Source organism: Varanus komodoensis, unplaced genomic scaffold, assembly GCF_004798865.1.
Source record: "Varanus komodoensis strain SLA01 unplaced genomic scaffold, ASM479886v1 scaffold7_3, whole genome shotgun sequence".
Lineage (NCBI taxonomy): Eukaryota > Metazoa > Chordata > Lepidosauria > Squamata > Varanidae > Varanus > Varanus komodoensis.
Genome location: NW_025336480.1, coordinates 14,055,601 through 14,072,469, shown reverse-complemented (window position 1 = coordinate 14,072,469; position 16,869 = coordinate 14,055,601). Strand labels below are relative to the sequence as shown.

Genomic DNA, 16,869 nt, shown 5'->3' with positions numbered 1-16,869 from the left:
CACATAAACTAACAGAACTTCAGAGGTATCCTAGTATGATTTCTTCTGAAACATACTGAAACATAAATGGTAATTCAAAATGCACCTCTTCAAAACTGCTAGTATTAAAACCTGTCAAATTACAGAACAAACTTAGTATATGGCAATGTGAAAACCATGGTGGTGGTGGGGAAGCAGGGAAAATAAACTATTCCTTAAAAGATTACTCTAGCCATGGAACTTGGTTGCTTGGAGAAATATCTTTGCAACTCTTCATCACTTGCCATGTACCAATAAGGAAGCCTTACTACTTGATAAAGACTCAGGGTTTACCACACATCAGAATGTGTGGCAGGGAAAAAAACATTCTCTGTATGTTTTACAAACATGGATAACCAAGGAACCATATAAGTTGGCCCATCCCAAGTTGGCCTGAAATGGTCTTCTAAGCACTTTGGCCCCACTGGTACTAGCTGAAATAGTATCAATTAAATGGTGCCAAATAGAGAAATACTTGCACTTGCTGCTCACTTTGTTTTCTTGGTGCAGAGTTTAGTGTGTGATGTATTCAACCCTGGTTGGGTCCAGCAGGATGCATAATAGAGAGCATCTTGGCTACAAAATTAAGCCATTTGGAAGTATTTAGGGAATATGGGATGACAAACAGGTCTTGTTTACCCATACTGTTAGAGGTACCAGAATGCCTAGATCAGCTTTCCTTCAGCTTCCTGAAGCCTTGACTGAGGCTGATGGGAATTGTACTAATTGTACAGATCTGGGAAAACTAGCCTAGATAATCATGCAGTCAGGAAAATTGGATAGCTACATATGTCTAGTTAGACCAACATGGACTGTATTAGGAATTCAGATACATGGAGATCTGATTACTAATTTAGTTTATTGTAATGGCGTTTGAGGTTAAGGGAGAGCGAGACTGTGTGTGCGTCTATAAAGCACTGTAGCAACATTTTTGTGGTCCTGAACTAGGTAAAAATTTAGAAAATGTGTAGGAAGCATTTTTTCAAAGCTTAGAAATGAAAGGATTTCTCCTCCATGGTTGAGCAAAGGAAGCTTCTGTCAGTAAATATAATGGGAAGGTTCTTGTTTCAGAGAAGACAGGAAGGTAGTGAGTTGAAGCTTAGATTAATTGCAGAAACATCACAGAATTCATAAATGGTGTAACTACAGGTTCCATGATCCTCATTCCTCTAGAATGGCCTTTGGATGGCCCTAACAGAGAATCATGTAGAGGTCAATATATGAAGTGCTTGGCGATTTATTGGGCAGAGGGTCTTATCTCCTCTATCCTAGTTAAATTGATAATTTGAGACTGAAAGACCTAGGCATTTCCTTCCAAATTTGGCTTGTCTCAGTTACAAACCATTTAGAGCCTGGTTCACCCCCAGTTATGTCAGGAGAGTGACAGTGTTTGCTCCCCTCCGTCCACCCCATATTGGCCTGACTCCTCCTTCCCATTCCTACGCTCCCCTTCCTGCCTGCCTGCTGTTGCTTCCTGTTCAAGCATTAATAGCAGGAAGCAGGGGAAGTCTCTCTTCTACTCCCCTTTGGTAGCTGACAGACTGCTGTAACGGCCAGCTAGTTGCCCGGAATGGAGGGGCTGTGGGAGAGGATACCTCCTTTCTTCCTGAGAAACAGCAGGAAACAAGATAAGCGGGGGAGGGGGAGAGGAGGGCACATGGTTGAGGGGAGGCAAGCAGGTTGGAGGGGACAGTTGGTTTCTTCCGTCGTGTGATTCTGGGGTGGGCTTCTTGTGGCCCTCCATGGGAATTGGCCTGCAACTCCCATGATCTGTCACCATTGCACACTCCTGGTTTAGATTAAAGTCCGAGGTGGAGAAAAACTCTCAGGTCTGTAGGCTTGTTTCCAATACAAAATGAACATTGCAAAGCTTGGAGATTTCTAAACCAGGAATTGTGAAACTTGGAAGCATCAGTAGTTATCAGTAGTCAGAGAAAGAAATTTTGATTTACAGCTTCTATCATGCTACCTCTTGTTCTTTGCTCCTCCTGTAGGGAATAAAAGCCACCCAACAATGTAGGGGATCTATACAATTTGTGGAACACAAACATATTTTGGTCTTACACTGGCTTCCTCTTTTGGAGACTATATGTCAAGGAGTACAGATATCAAAAAGATTTCCAGTGGGACATAATACCACAAAATAAATGCATGAAATTTTAAGATAACCACAATTACCATGTTATTTTCTCTAGTGGTGAAGTTTTCTTCCAAGGAGCAGAAATTCTGCTGAGGGAGTGCAGTGAAATTCACCTCTTCACATTTGCTTCTTTTAAGAATGTAGAAAAGGGGACAAAAAACAAAGAGTATGAACTGATATAGAGTAGGAGCAACTGTTATTCATGGTCCTTACTATTAGGGCACATTCCTGGCTGGGGAATGCTGGGAACTGTAGGTCTTTTTTTTTTTTTTAACTAAACTTGCATAGCATGGCATTTTTAAGAGTGAACATGTTGCTCTCCCTGGCACCTGCAGTAAGTAGTTCTTTCAGTCCCACACCACAGATCTTTTCACTTGCCAAAATGTATTTTCAAATTAGTTTTGGAAGCAGCACTTTAAGACTTGGCCCCGGAATAATGGTGTTTGTGCTTTTGAGTATTCTAAAATAGCTGGTATTTCGTGTGTTTTTGAAGAAGATGGGTAGAATTGACCAATGCACAAAAGAATTTAAAGGGAGAAATAAAAAATAATGATTTAAAATTATTCTTAAAATTTGATTTCAGGAGATATGACAGAAAGCAAAGCAAAGAAAATTGAGATCAAAGACGTTGATGGGCAAACCTTAAGTAAGCTGATTGATTATATCTACACAGCAGAAATTGAAGTCACAGAAGAGAATGTTCAGGTGAGAACTTAAAAGATTCTTTTTGGTGGTAGCCTTTTTCTTGTGGAGTTTCATCAAGCTTCCTTTATTAATCAAGCTTCTAAGCAGGATTTAAAAACATTTTTGTATTTATGATAGTTTTTTCCTGCTGGTCTTGTACATTGTTTTTTTCTGGATTTAGAAAACATTTGAGTTCTTCTGTTTTTGTTCATTTATGGAGCAACCTCATGAATGTCTGCTCAGAAGTATGTTCCATTGAGTTCACTGGGGCTTACATGTAAATAGTTATAAGATGCAGTCTTATCCAAAATTCCTTATAACATTTTGATTCTTCAAGTTTGGACTTTAAAAAATGCCTTAAATCTTAAAGGCTACACTGTAGCAAAAATTAAAAGATTTATCCTGGGCAAATCACTATCTTTATAATCATTTCATCCACCAAAATACTTACTTATTAAATTATTTTAGATTCTGAGTTTTAGCCCTAAGCGTTTGCTTATATAAGAAACCAAAATAGCATGCAACTTCCTTCTGCTGGTGCCTGGTATCATGTGAGGCCTCCACTTGTTGCCAGTTGTTTTCTGGATGCTGTTCATGGTGTTTAAATGTTCATATTCAAAGGGTTCAGTCCCATAACCTTCTGATATTGTATAGGTGGGGGCCACATTCTTCTTCTAGAGTTCTTCTGAGGTCCTGTAATCTCAAAGCTGGTACTCAAAAGGCATGGAAAGAACCACACTGACTGCCTTTCCAGGGTGGCCACTGGGCCTTGGAGAGGTTGAAAGGGGGGTGTTATCAGGACAGGGAGGGGAGGAGGAGGCTGGGTTTGATGGTCAGTTCCTGTCAGTGCCCCACCACCTCTCCTCTCCCTCTGCCTCCTCCAAGGAAAAGGGCTTCCTAGAGAAGTTATATCACATATGGTGCTGCAGTGCAGAAATTGCTGCTTTGCTGAATGTGCACTGGGTGAACATAAGCCACCGAGTCTGGAGGTGCAGGCTTATCTAAGACAGAGGTTGCTAGACCCCTGCATGGTTCAGGGCTAGGCTTTCTATGGGACCAACTCTCTCTGATTCTCCCCTGCTTCTCAGACAGATCTGTTCCACCTGCTGCCACCTGGGATCCATTTTAAGGTTGAGCCTGAGATCTTCGACATGCAACTCATGTCCTCCGTTTGCTGTGGCTATTGAACCTTGACAGTCTTCATCACAGGGCATTGCTGTGCATTTTAAAAATACATAATGCACATTATAAGTGGCAAACACAAAACCTGAACAGAAATCAAAGGGAAATTTCATTTTAGTTTACTGAAAGGGCTGGAAAGAAACAGGATTCAAGGTCTAGCCACTGCTGCTGGGAATTAGGGCACATAATTTGCTTTTGCCAGTCCTAGGTCCGACCTTCAGTTAAAAGGGTCACATAGAATTTGATGCAAGCAACCTCTGCTTAAAACCCTGGAGGACAGCTGCCAGTCAGTGCAGACAGCACAGCATCAGTGGTTTGATGCAGACCTGTACTTTGATGTAGCATGAAGCAGCTCCTTGTGTTGTCCTGCATTTTGGAGTGTATGTTCGTGGAACGTATGACAGATAGCACCTTGGAGGTTTTTTCCTTTCTCATAAACTTGCCTAGGCAAGCTCTAGTCAGTTACTCTGTTACAGGGGAAATGAGAAGTCTAGAACTCGGTGAATGGGCCCATCAGTGGGCAAGTTCCTTAAGCTAATTTACATTGCCTATTTCTCACCCTTTCCAATGATATCTAATAGGCAAACAGTGATATGGGAACCTTTTCATGTTAAATTCTTACTTTTACTCATTCGTTTTCACTCCTTTATTTTATTACATATATTCTGAGTTCTGTGGCATCTACTCAGTTCACAGTTTTGCCTTTAATATCCTGAAACTACTGTAGGAAAAATACTGTACCATTCAGAACTCACTTCTGCTAAGGAATGGTTACTCCAAAAAGGAAATGATTTGTACAACTTTTATCAGTGAAGTCATTTTAGGAAGTCCATTGAACTAGACAGCTGTGGGAAAGAGGAGGCAAAACAGTGTCATTTGAACCAGGAATGGTTTGAAGAAGGCTCACAATTGCACGTAGCTCTTCAAGCCTAACTCAGGCCTATTACTGCTTGGACCATTTCTGCCACTCATGGAATTATTTGGATGGCATTCAGCCTTGACAAAACACCAGCAGAATAGTCCCCCCTCCCCCCACCAAAGGATCATTCTTGACCCCAAGAAAGATTTGTGGATTGAAGCTTGTGCTGTGGGTGGGTGTAGCAATCCCTGGCTAGATTTAAGTACACATGATTCAGTGCGAGGCTCTCCAGTGTCATCTGTAACAAACGCAAACTTCCTAAGAATATAAGAAGAGCATTGCTGGATCAGCGCAAACGTCCATCTAGTACAGCATTCTGCCCACACAGAGTCCAACCAACTGCCTGTGGGAAGGCCATAAACGTGATTTGAGTGCAATGGCAACCTCCTGCCCATGATCCCCAGCAACTAGTGTGCCTCTGATGCTAGGGGCAGCATATCCGGATTAGTAGCCACTTATAGTTTTGTCCTCCATGAATTTACCTAATCTCTGCTTGCAGCTAGCCAGGTTGGTATCCGTCTTGCAGAAATAATTTTCATAGTTTAACTATGCATTGTGTATTTCCTTTTATCTATCCTGAATTTTATATCAGCTTCATGGGATGACTCCAGGTTCTGATATTATTTGGGAGGAGGGAAAATGTCTCCTCATCCATTTTCCTCATAGAGGAGTTGCTTCTGCTTCTTGTTTGTGTCAATTGGCCTTTTCAGCAGTTTTCTCAGACTTACAAGCTCCTTTTTTGTTAGCTCCAGTGACCAGAACACTATTCTAAGTGTTGTTGCACTGTAAGTTTGCATAATGGGAGTATGATATTGGCAGTTTTATATTCAGTACCTTTCCTAATTATGTTCAACATGAAGTTTGCCTTTTTCATAGCAGCTGCACAGTGAGCTGTCATTTTCATTAACCTGTTCAACCCAACCCCAAGATCTATTTCTTGGCTACTTGGTGAAATCTCAGATCCGTCAGCTTATACTTGAAGTTGATAGTTTTTGTTCCAGTGTTTTTCCCTTGTGCATTTGCTCAGCAGTTTTTCTAGGCTACAGATAGAACCAGTCCATTATACTGAAGTTGGTTATAGAGATAATGGTTCATTTATTACTTTCAAATTAATATTATAATTGCTTTTGATCTAAGGGTAGAATAATGCATTTCACACACATTCATTCATTTCACATTTCCTTGGGAAAAGCAATTTCAGGAGGAGGTAATGAGCCCAATCTCTCCTCCAGATCATCCCCTCCCGTAAACTGCTTTTCCTCATAGGATTGTTGAATTTTGTTGATTTGTATATCTCTGTGCATGCATGTGTTCATGCACGCTTATTATGTAGATATGTTATTAGAAAATAAACTTCCATGTTTTCTCTCAAAATGAACTTCAGGAACAATATAAGCAACCAGGGACAAATGACTTGTGTTTGAATAAAAAGCAGAAATTCCTCTGTATTTTGATGGAGCTAAGATTTTGCCCTTGTTCTGTCAACAGGCTGAGAGTTTTCCTGACATTATTACTGAAGGAAATGGTCTGTTGGTGAATGGATTTCCTGAGCATTGGTGTTGTTTTCTGTATTTGAGGCACACAGTTGAAAGATCCTATGGATTCACTCATCAGAAATCTATATATTTGAAAAATTGGATAATGATACCACTTGCCTTCTAAGTATTTTAGTGGAAACATGGTAGGCCAGTGCCACTTTGGCTGGCGTAGTGGTAGCCAGTGCTTTGTGGTTTAAAGCAAATGTCCCTAACCAAGTTTTAAAATTCGGTTACTGCAGAAATTGTGGAATTGGGTGGTGCAGAGTAGGGATATATGGATTTTTAAAACTATGTTACATCTGCAGTTCACTGATTGTCAGGCATCATTGTTCCTACATCCTCGCATTGATGGAATCAGTATTTTTTGGAAGAGAATTTCATTCTCCCCAACTGCATTCTCTTCATTCTCTCTGCTACACTAATGTAGTATTACTTGCATTAATTCTCATGCCTGGTAATGCAAATTTGCACAGCTTTCCCCAAGGGTAGAGTCACATATGTACAAATACCCCACAAAAATCCACACTTTTACTCTAGAGCCTATGCAGGGTGTGGGGGTGATGTGCATTCTTGGTTGGCATTTTTACCCCCATGTTTGTGTATGACTAAATCTGCATACAAGCCTGAAAATGTTTAAAATACCCAAGTCTATAGAATCCATACAACTTGAGTAAAATAGGTATGCTGGAGAGAGTTGTAGCCCTAAACAGAAAAAGTATACCAGCCTGGGGTAAGTTGATAGAAAACATAATTTTCTTCTACACCAGATCTCTGGTTACATGGTGGCTTGCATTCCTTGTTGGCAGGCAAAATAGCTTACCTCATTCATATAGTAATCTGGACTTATTTAAATCTTGGGGATTTCATCAAGATTTCTTTGCTCTACAAAGGTCTGGCTTCAGAGAAACAAATTAATAACAATTAGCATTTATATAACACCTCAGAATGTTGGAATCACTTCAGCCATTTTTATGATACATTTTTAAGTTATATCAGTAAAATCTTATAAGGGTGAGTGGGTGGGTGAAGGGGGAACTAAGCAATAATAGTCTGATTCAAACACCACAACCAAACCATGGTTTGGAAATTGGCACCATGCCTCATGCTTGAAAGCACTTCTTCCCTTGCATTTTGACTGGCAATAACTACATTTGCCATTACCTCAGAACAGGGCAAACTTTGGTTTACTACAGAATCACCTTCCCCAGCCTGATGCCTCCATTTGTTTTGGATTTCAGTTTCCATCAGCCCCAGTGAGCCTTGCTAATGCCTATGTATGATGGAAATTGTAATCCAAAACAATGGAAAGGGTAAGGCTGGAGTTAAGCTGTTAGAGAACATAGTTTTTATCCAAAACAGGATAGAAAACGCAATTCAAATAGTGACTTCCATTCCTTGCTTGGATACAAACTGTGACTGTAGCTTACCTGATTCAGATGTCACAGCAAACTGTCTCTGTCAGAAACCGGGAAGTCATTGAAGGAATCAGAATGCTTACGACTGGGGTCCTCAAACTTTTCCACCAGGGGGCCAGTTGAAAGCTGCCAGTGCTGGGCGTGGGCCGGAAAGGTGGTGCCGGCGGTGCAAACCACTGCTTCCCCGTGCGTGGGCCGAGGTAGGCAGCGGAGGGCGTGCTCGTGGGCATGAGTGCATGCATGGCAGGTCCAAATGGACATGGCAGGCTGGATCTGGCCCGGGCCATAGTTTGAGGACCATGGCTTAAGAGGAGCAGGGAGTGTACAAGCTGGAGACATTGCCTGGATGGTGAAACTTGGTTCTGACTATTTTCTTAATTCATATATTTATATTTACATCTATCTGTCTGTCTATCTAACCCCCTTTTTTCTCCAAGGAACTAAAGGTGGCTCACATGATTCCACTTCTCTCCATTTTTAACTGCGCAGCAATCCCAGTGAGCTTCATGACTGAGTGGGGACTAGAACCTGCATCTCCTGGATTCCCAGTCCAACACTCTTGACAACTATACTACTGAATACAGTTGTATAATGTTTAGGTGGATTTCCCCTTACTGGGAACAATGGAATAAGTTTTGCTTAACTTCGAATTCCATCATTTTGAAGAAATAAAAGGCACTGAAATGATTTCTGAGATTCTTGCTGAAAAAAACCCATTATTTCCGTTTGCTGGCTTAAGTTAATCAGTTCTAGAAATCAAAGTATTAGGGCACGGAGACTCATTGCTTAATTAATTTCTGTGTTTTATTGTTGCCTATTGGGGTTAGTGCTGTCTAAACAAAGTTACTGATTTGTAATATTCCTGTATGATCCTGCTGGGTTGGATTTTTCTTGCTGGAATAGAGCAGTGAAAGCCCCCCCAGGGCATGTTGCAGTTTTACTACTGTTCTCCTTCGCTGAAGGAAGTCAAGTCAGTAGGCGGATATAGTTTTCTTCTTGCCAACACAAAGTAATGAAACAGTAAGTCTTCAGCGACTTTTGACATGTTCCTCTGGATCTTGCCTTACAGGCACACGTCTTAGTTTTCTTTATACAAATAGAGTAAGAAATATAGTTTTAATAGTGAGGGGAAAATGCAATGGATGCTCTTAAGATTTCACAGTGGAATTACCTTTTTAAAATTCTTTTTAGTTACAGGCACTTGAGAAGAGTCCTATGAGCAGATATACAATTAAGTGCTCCAGGCCGTCTTCTCAGTCTGGCCTCACTGAGTAATATCATTGACATCACAAGCATGTCACATATAGATATGATGTTCTCAGCAGCATTGCCCTTTGGGCATGCTGGGAGTGTATAATGACAAATAATTTAGGATGAGTGAGTCTGTCAGTGCAGTGTGGCTGCCTTGATTTTGTTGATGCATGAATGACATCCACGACACAGAATCTTTTTGTGGAAATACAAATGTCTGGACTGGCTGGCTATTTGGCTTGCTTAACTTTGAGGACCACTTTCAGTGAATCAGAGGGCTACAATATAGTTCCTTGCCACAACTACATAGAATTTCCATACAGTCTGAAGTGCCTGATCCTGCCTAATCTTGGAAGCTAAGCAGGGTTGGGCCTGGTTGGAATCTGGATGGGTGACTTAAATGTTGAGAACAGCCCAGAGAGCCTCAGCTATGGGTGCCATAGAAATGTAATGTAATGATGATAATAATTTATGTGAGTGCAGTTATATGTAATAGCTGTTGTCCAGTATAAGAATAAATTGTTCTTGTAATGCACAGTTCTGGCATAGAACTATTGATAAAGGACAGGCGAGAGAGTAACATGTGCCCTGTAATGTTGTACTGGGGCAATGTAAGTTGATGGTGTGTGATGTTACAGAGTAACTTTAGATGTGTAGGACTTTGCATGGTATGGATTTAGTGGGCACTACCCTGACGCCTTGGCTCAAGAATCGGACTTAGTTCTGAAAGTACTCCCTGGAAATCTTTGAATCTCATTAAGACTCTGAACTGCGTCAGGGATTCAGGAACTGTAGATTATATGTGCTTCATTCTTGGTTAGATTAAGGTGGTTGTAACTGCAGAAATTGGAATGCCTTTGCCTGATGACCATGCTACCACGTGGCCAACCGGCCCATGAGGCTACCGTTGAACTAGCCAGCCTGGAGCCTTGGTAGGGGAAATGGCTTTGTCTTGAAGCATCCCCATCTCCAAGAGGCGTGAACAAGGTCAAGTACTACTTGAACACACTTGAGGGTGCCTTTGGTTTTGACTACTCTATAGCTGCAGCCCTGTACAGCCAGCTCAGTGTTGTCAGTCAAGGGGCAAAGAGCCAAATATATCATTCCTTTTGTCCTGCCTGTCCTGCCTTCCCTTTGTCCAGTATCTGAGCCACTGAGCTTTTGGTTTGAATCTGCACAGCTGCCTTGGAGTTTTGGCAACTGATGCTCATATTTCTTTCTGCAGGGGCCTCCCTCACAATGCTGTGTACAACCTAAGGTCTGATTGGCTTTAATATTTCTCTTTTCGCTGTATGATTTCCCACTCTCTCCTGGAGACTGCTCTGCTTTTCTAGGACCAGAGCTTCCCTTCACTTTCCAGCTGAACCCCCTGATTGCTGCTCTTGCCTATTTCTTCTCAGAGCCAAGGCCGGTTTGCCAGTTCACACACTCAGAGAGAAGGCTTGATCCGGCTCTGGTGAAATGCCTGTTGAGTTCCAAGTCCAGGTTCCACAGGAGCACAATTGCTGTGTGACCTGCAAGGTCATGAAGGCAGCCTGCAGCGTCCAGGGGAGTGGCTGTCTTTGAGTTCAAGAGGGGCAGTCATAAATTGAGTCAAAAGTGTTGGTGAACAGCCATCAGAAAGACTAGGGCTGAATGTGCCATTTCTGAATCTTACTGGAAGCTTTGGAGGAGCAAGAATTGCCACATAAGAGTAAATCCACTGCAACCAAATAGGGATTGCTCCAGGGTCCCTGGTAACCACTTAGTCTCAGTTTGGAGCCAACTATCGAGGGAGGTGGTGGGCTCTTCGACTGGAGCATTCCCAACACAGCTGGACGGCCATCTGTCAGGCTGCTTTAACCTGGAGTCTTGCCATGAGCAGGGGTCTGGACCTGATGGCCCTCTTGGCCCTTCCAGCTGCACTATTCTGTGATTCTGTGATCTCCCTTTGCTGATCCAGAAGCAATTCCTTTTGCTCGCTTTGGACAGTCTTCAGGCCTGCCACAGCGGCTGGAGGCTTCAGCCTCAGTTTTGAATTGGGAGCTCAAGTGGAGAAACATGAGAAAAATGTTACTATTTTTCTATTCGAATGGTTTATTCTGAGGTCAGCTCCTGCCCTGGTCCTTTTTCTCTTCTGAATCTGTCAACTGCCACCTGGGCTGCCCACCACGGTGACCTGCATGCAAACTCCCCTGGTGGCAGACCACTCCAGCACTGTCTTCTGCTTCTTATTTGACACATGCTAATTTCCCCATTTTTAGTCTTTCCCTATAGTTAGGACTCCTAGAACTAGTACAGTTGCCTATGTGTGTCAGCTAAACAAGCCATTTTCCTCTTTCATTACACTTATGCATATGTGTGTGCTTTGAGAACAAAGCTGTGCAAATATCTGAATACTTCGTACGTTTATCTGCCATGGGCGCACCACACTTCTGGTTGAAGGCCTCCTTTGATTGATACATGTGTGAATTAGAACATGCAGCAATAACAACAAATGAGAACGGTGGACTGAACATGGTGGTTAAATCAAAACAGTGTGAACAACAGCCTAATGAGCCGTAGGGTTTCTCTTATTTTGGGGTCAACTCCTGTCCTGTTCAGTAGAGAATACATTAAAAATGCACAGAACAAAGTGACATCTTACATTCCTTACTCTTAAAAAAATCACCATATAATAACACTTGAGAAATTCAGCAATTTAGATGCATTTGCTTTTACATGAATATCAAAACTGTCATTCTGTTCTATAAGGCATCTTTATGCTCTTTGATGGGAAAGTAATACCAAAAGAAATTACTGCATGACTGTGCTTGCTTTTTCCTTTTTGTTGTGTGCACTTTCTGTTTACTCTTTTCTAAATCTGTATTAGCTGTATCCATTCACTGTCTCTCTTTAAAGAGTGCTGTATCAAAGTTGCAGTGGATTATTTATCTGAGAAGGTATCCTGGCACTTCAGTTGCTAATCCTTTCTTGCTTTTTCTTCTCTGTCCTTCAGGTTTTGTTGCCAGCAGCCAGTCTATTACAGTTAATGGATGTTCGACAGAACTGTTGTGACTTCCTTCAATCTCAGCTCCATCCCACCAATTGCCTTGGAATTCGCGCCTTTGCAGATGTGCATACTTGCACTGAATTATTGCAACAGGCCAATGCCTATGCAGGTGACCACAGCAGGCTCCGAAATGTCTCTTGTTTTAATGCTATAATACTTGAATTGAAGGGCAAAAGCACCCTAGATACAATGCCTTTTCTAGCCTAAATAGTTGTCAGAAAGGGCATGTTGGGAAAATGACATGTGTGGCTGCCAGTGCAATCTCAGCATTATTTTCCTCCTGAGCACACTTACTAGGGAGAGAATCCTATTCAACACAGTAGGACTTATAAGGAAACATCTCCAGGATTGTGATATTCATCACCTACAGTTCTGCCTTTTATATAATTGGAAGCCAGTGACTGCTGCTTTGGTTGCAGCAGCTTGCTTGATAGTGTTTTCCATGTTTATCTTGCATTTTCTAGGATTCTCTTAGTTTAAATTTTGATGCAAGTGCCCTGCAGTTTAAATGAAAGCAGGGTTCACTGAAGACAGCTGAGGAGTTTTGGAAGTTCTGGGTGCATCAGGGCCATATTCATGGAGTGCTGGAGCTTCATATAGAAGAAGAAATTCTTACTATAACTAGCTAAATTTTTTATTTTTTTTCTCCCAAGCCAGGCATATTGGCATGCCTCTTATAATCTAGTCATTCTATGGGCCCAATGTGCCATTGCCTTTCACTCAGGAATCTTCCACAGAGTCCATTGTAGAATCCTAGAGTAGAAGAGTTGGAAGGGGCCATGAAGGCCATTGAGTCCAACCCCCTGCTGCTGCAGGATACCATGTTACACTATTCCACTCAGGTGACTGTCCAGTTTCTTTTTGAATGTCTCTGCTGTGGGAGAGTCCACTACCTCTCTAGGCAGCTGGTTCCACTGCTGTATTTCTCTGATTGTAAATGTGAGCGTGGATCAGAGTGTAGATATTCGCCTAACAGTCTGTGCATTTGTGAATGCAATTGTACAAGGATGAATGAGGTGCACGGATCCTGACGGCGTCAGACCTTTTAGGGCAGGGGCAGGAAACTTGTGGTCTGGCAATCCTAGCTAGCATAACCAATGGTGAAGGATGATGGGAACTGACGGCCAGTGCATGTGCCTTCTTCCAGTTTAGACTAAAATCTGAGCTGGAGAAAATCTCTCAGGGCTGTATTGCTTGTCTCAAGTACAAAAGGAGCTTGGAGACATGAACTTTGCAAAGCTTGGAGATGTCTGAACTTGGAATGGAGGAAGTTGGCAACTCCATTAGTCATTGGTAGGTAGAGAAAACTACAGTTTTGATTTACAGCTTCTATCACACACCCTTCTGTTTTTTCCGCATATAGATGCTCATCTTGCTTTTTGAGAAACTAAATTCAGGTCGGAACCACTACACTAATTTTAGATTCAGCAGCTCTGCTCATGGAAAGTTAGCGTATTAGATTGGTAAGCATTAAGAGCATACATAACAACATAGGAGAAGTCCTGCTGGATCCAACCAAAGGTCTACCTAGTCCAGCACTCAATACACAAGGTGGCAAACCCAGCTGCCCACATCATTGCTAGAGCAGGATGGGTGCAAGCCCTCTGCCCGTCTAAGCTCTGCAGCAAGGTAGCATGCATGGTAGAAATTTAGCACATAGTAGCAGAGTCTCTCATGAATCTTTCCAATCCCCTTTTAAAGTTGTCCGTATTGGAGGCCATCACCACTTCCCAAGGGAGCAAAATCCATAGTTTATACATTGTGTGAAATAGTATTTTCTGCCTTAAACCTCCCAGCAATCAGCTTCATGAAATGTCAGTGGGTTTGAGTGCTATGAGAGAGGGAGAAATGTCTTCCCCCTCCACTTTCTCCATACTGTATTTGAAACACCTTTACTCGCCTGATTTCTCAGTCCCACTTGTCATAACCACTTCTCATGGGGAGCTGCTCCAGCTCCCTGATCATTTTTGTTGCCTTTCGCTGTGCTTTTTCCAACTCCACAATGTCCTTTTTCAGGTAAGGTGACCAGAACGCAACACCATGTTTCAAGTGTAGTCTTAACAAAGATTTGTATAAGGGAGTAACATCTTGGCAGTTCTGTGACATCCTAGCTTTCAAGAAAGGGGAACATCCAAAATATATAGGCTGTACCCTGCAATATGAAGTGTCACAGAGTCTCCAGAGAACTCTGTGTAAGATACACAAGACATTACCTTGTCTGAGTCAGCTCTGTATCAAGATAGGAATATAAAACCTGGAGAAATTTCTTGACTTTGTTAAAGTAGTGTTATGCCTGGAGGTGAATGCATTCCCAGCAGGTATGCTGAAAAATCTTTTATGTTGAAGCAAAAGTTTTCTCTCCCTGAGGCTTCAGTCCTATTCCCAATTCACCTTTTCTGGGGCTTCCATAGTTCTCCCTGCATTCACACTTAATAGCAAATGCTAAGTGTGAACCAAATTGCCTGAGAAAGATTCTCAGTTGCTTCTTTGGTGCATAAGAAGCAATGGAGAAACTTGCCTAGGACAAATGACTCACTCTTAAAAGATTTGATTTTTAGAACCATTTAATCTTTAACCAGACAACTATTGCATTTGGTTTAGGTTTGGCTGTTGGGTAATTACAAGAGCTTGCTTTATTGGCTTTCATGAAGCTCTTTTTACTGTAAAAGAAATGTCATTCTCAAAAATGCTATCATTATCCTTTGGGTGTACATTAACTGTGTTGAACCAAATATCTGCATGTTAAAACAATGGAAAGTACTTTGAAAAGTGCCTTAAGGAATGACATGGCCTTGCTAACATAATGGCATACATTTCTGTCTGAATAAAACTATGAGAAGTTGGCTAGGAACACCTTATTCCCCCACTTTGCTGCATTTTCCCTCCTTTTTCAATAACATAGGCCTGATTCTGGCCCACATGTATAAGGTTTGGTTGAAATTTGTCTGCAACTGCCATCTGCTGGCCAACATGGCTATAATGTGTATTTTCAAGAGATAATTGAACAAATGAGCAGCCTTACTACACAGCAACAGAAAGACAAAAGTGAGATTGAGCATTATGGAGCTCTAATAGCCCTGCTTTTCTGTAAGTAGGGGGTAGTTTATTGTTGTGAGCACAGGTCATAACACAATCCATACCTGCCCAGGAACAAGAACAATTAAATCCTGAAAGCCCAAGTGTCTCATTGTGGTTATTGTTGTACCTGACTCCCCAGGATCCTGACATAATAGAGATACCTATCAGCTTTCTCAGGGCATTCAGGATAGGCATGACTCCTCTAGGCTCCAGATAGGCATGACACAGTCAAACACTAGAATAATCAGCTGTCTCAGGGTATGCATGATAGGCTTAGCTCTCCTAAGCTCTAGCCCATTCAAATGTTTAGTAACTGCCTCAGAGAATTCCCTCAGAAAATGGAAAAAGCTCACCAAAGACTGTAATGGGCAAAGATTGCTTAGAAGGTGTAAATTAAAAGATAAAAAAACTTACTGCTAACCAAATCTGCTTCTGTATATCGTTTGCTCAACTGCTTATGTGATTCTGTAACTCCCCATTGTCGCCATTGTTCTGATTTCTGTCAAAAACTGATTGTATTGTTTCCCATTTACCAAAAACTCACTGTGAAGCTATAAAAACCTCATTCAAACTCCACCCGGTACCGCATTCGCCGCATCCTAACCATGAATGTTGGTCCGTGCAAGAAATCTTGCAGGTAATAAATCTCCTCTTTACTTTACCATCCGGTCTCTGGTCTCGTCTGTAACACCGCGGGTACAACATTTTGGAGGCCCCAGCGAGATCAGAGCCCAGCGAGATCAGAGACCAGTGGTCTGGCTTCCATCGAACCCGGGACGGGCCCTTTTAGGCAATTTTAGCCTTTTCTTTTTACCCCGGTTCGGTGGGACGCCTGGCTGAAAGAGGAGTAATTGGTAAGTGTGCACGGCGGATTTTCCTTTCTTTTTCTATTATGTCAGGATCCTGGGGAGTCAGGTACAACATTCCCATTACGTCTTTGGTGAGCTTTTTCCATTTTCTGAGGGAATTCTCTGAGGCAGTTACTAGACATTTGAATGGGCTAGAGCTTAGGAGAGCTAAGCCTATCATGCATACCCTGAGACAGCTGATTATTCTAGTGTTTGACCCTGTCATGCCTATCTGGAGCCTAGAGGAGTCATGCCTATCCTGAATGCCTTGAGAAAGCTGATAGGTATCTCTATTATGTCAGGATCCTGGGGAGTCAGGTACAACAGTTATGACTACAATAAAACAATGCCGATACTAAAAATAATTCTAAAATACAGTTTAGCAAGGAATCTGACGACAATTAGTGAGTACAGATTTTTATCTGATTTCAAAGATCAGCACAGTAGAAATGCCCGCTTGATATCTAATGTGGCTCAACACAGCAAAGAGCATCTCCCATTTGTTGTGGAATCTGCCCTCAGGATCTGCCAAGGGCTTGGAACTGCTTTCCTCAGTGATACATCTAGAAGATTCAGGGAATGCTGTGAGATAAATAGTTTTTCTTAAAGACGGGTGTCACATGGAGAACTCTGAGTGCCGGCTCAAACCAGCATCAGGGCAGGTGTCCTGTTCAAGGAACCAGTCACAAAGTTTCCTTGTGTCCGCTAATGTGGGCCAATGGTGCAGCTGCAGAACTGGGGACAGCATGCTTGTCCATCAGTTCC

At 42.1% G+C, this 16,869-nt stretch overlaps 1 protein-coding gene across 2 annotated transcripts in view; it reads left to right on the top strand.

Annotated features, from left to right (window-relative positions):
- KLHL3 (kelch like family member 3) overlaps window positions 1–16,869 on the top strand; it is a 63,861-nt gene that overhangs the window by 23,626 nt on the left and 23,366 nt on the right. Inside the window, exons 4-5 of one of the 2 annotated variants that reach the window (XM_044454524.1) lie at window positions 2,742–2,863; window positions 12,125–12,287. In XM_044454524.1, the coding sequence (XP_044310459.1) occupies window positions 2,742–2,863; window positions 12,125–12,287 (285 nt within the window). The remainder of the gene's footprint in view (window positions 1–2,741; window positions 2,864–12,124; window positions 12,288–16,869) is intronic. The other variant, XM_044454525.1, reaches the window with a different exon arrangement.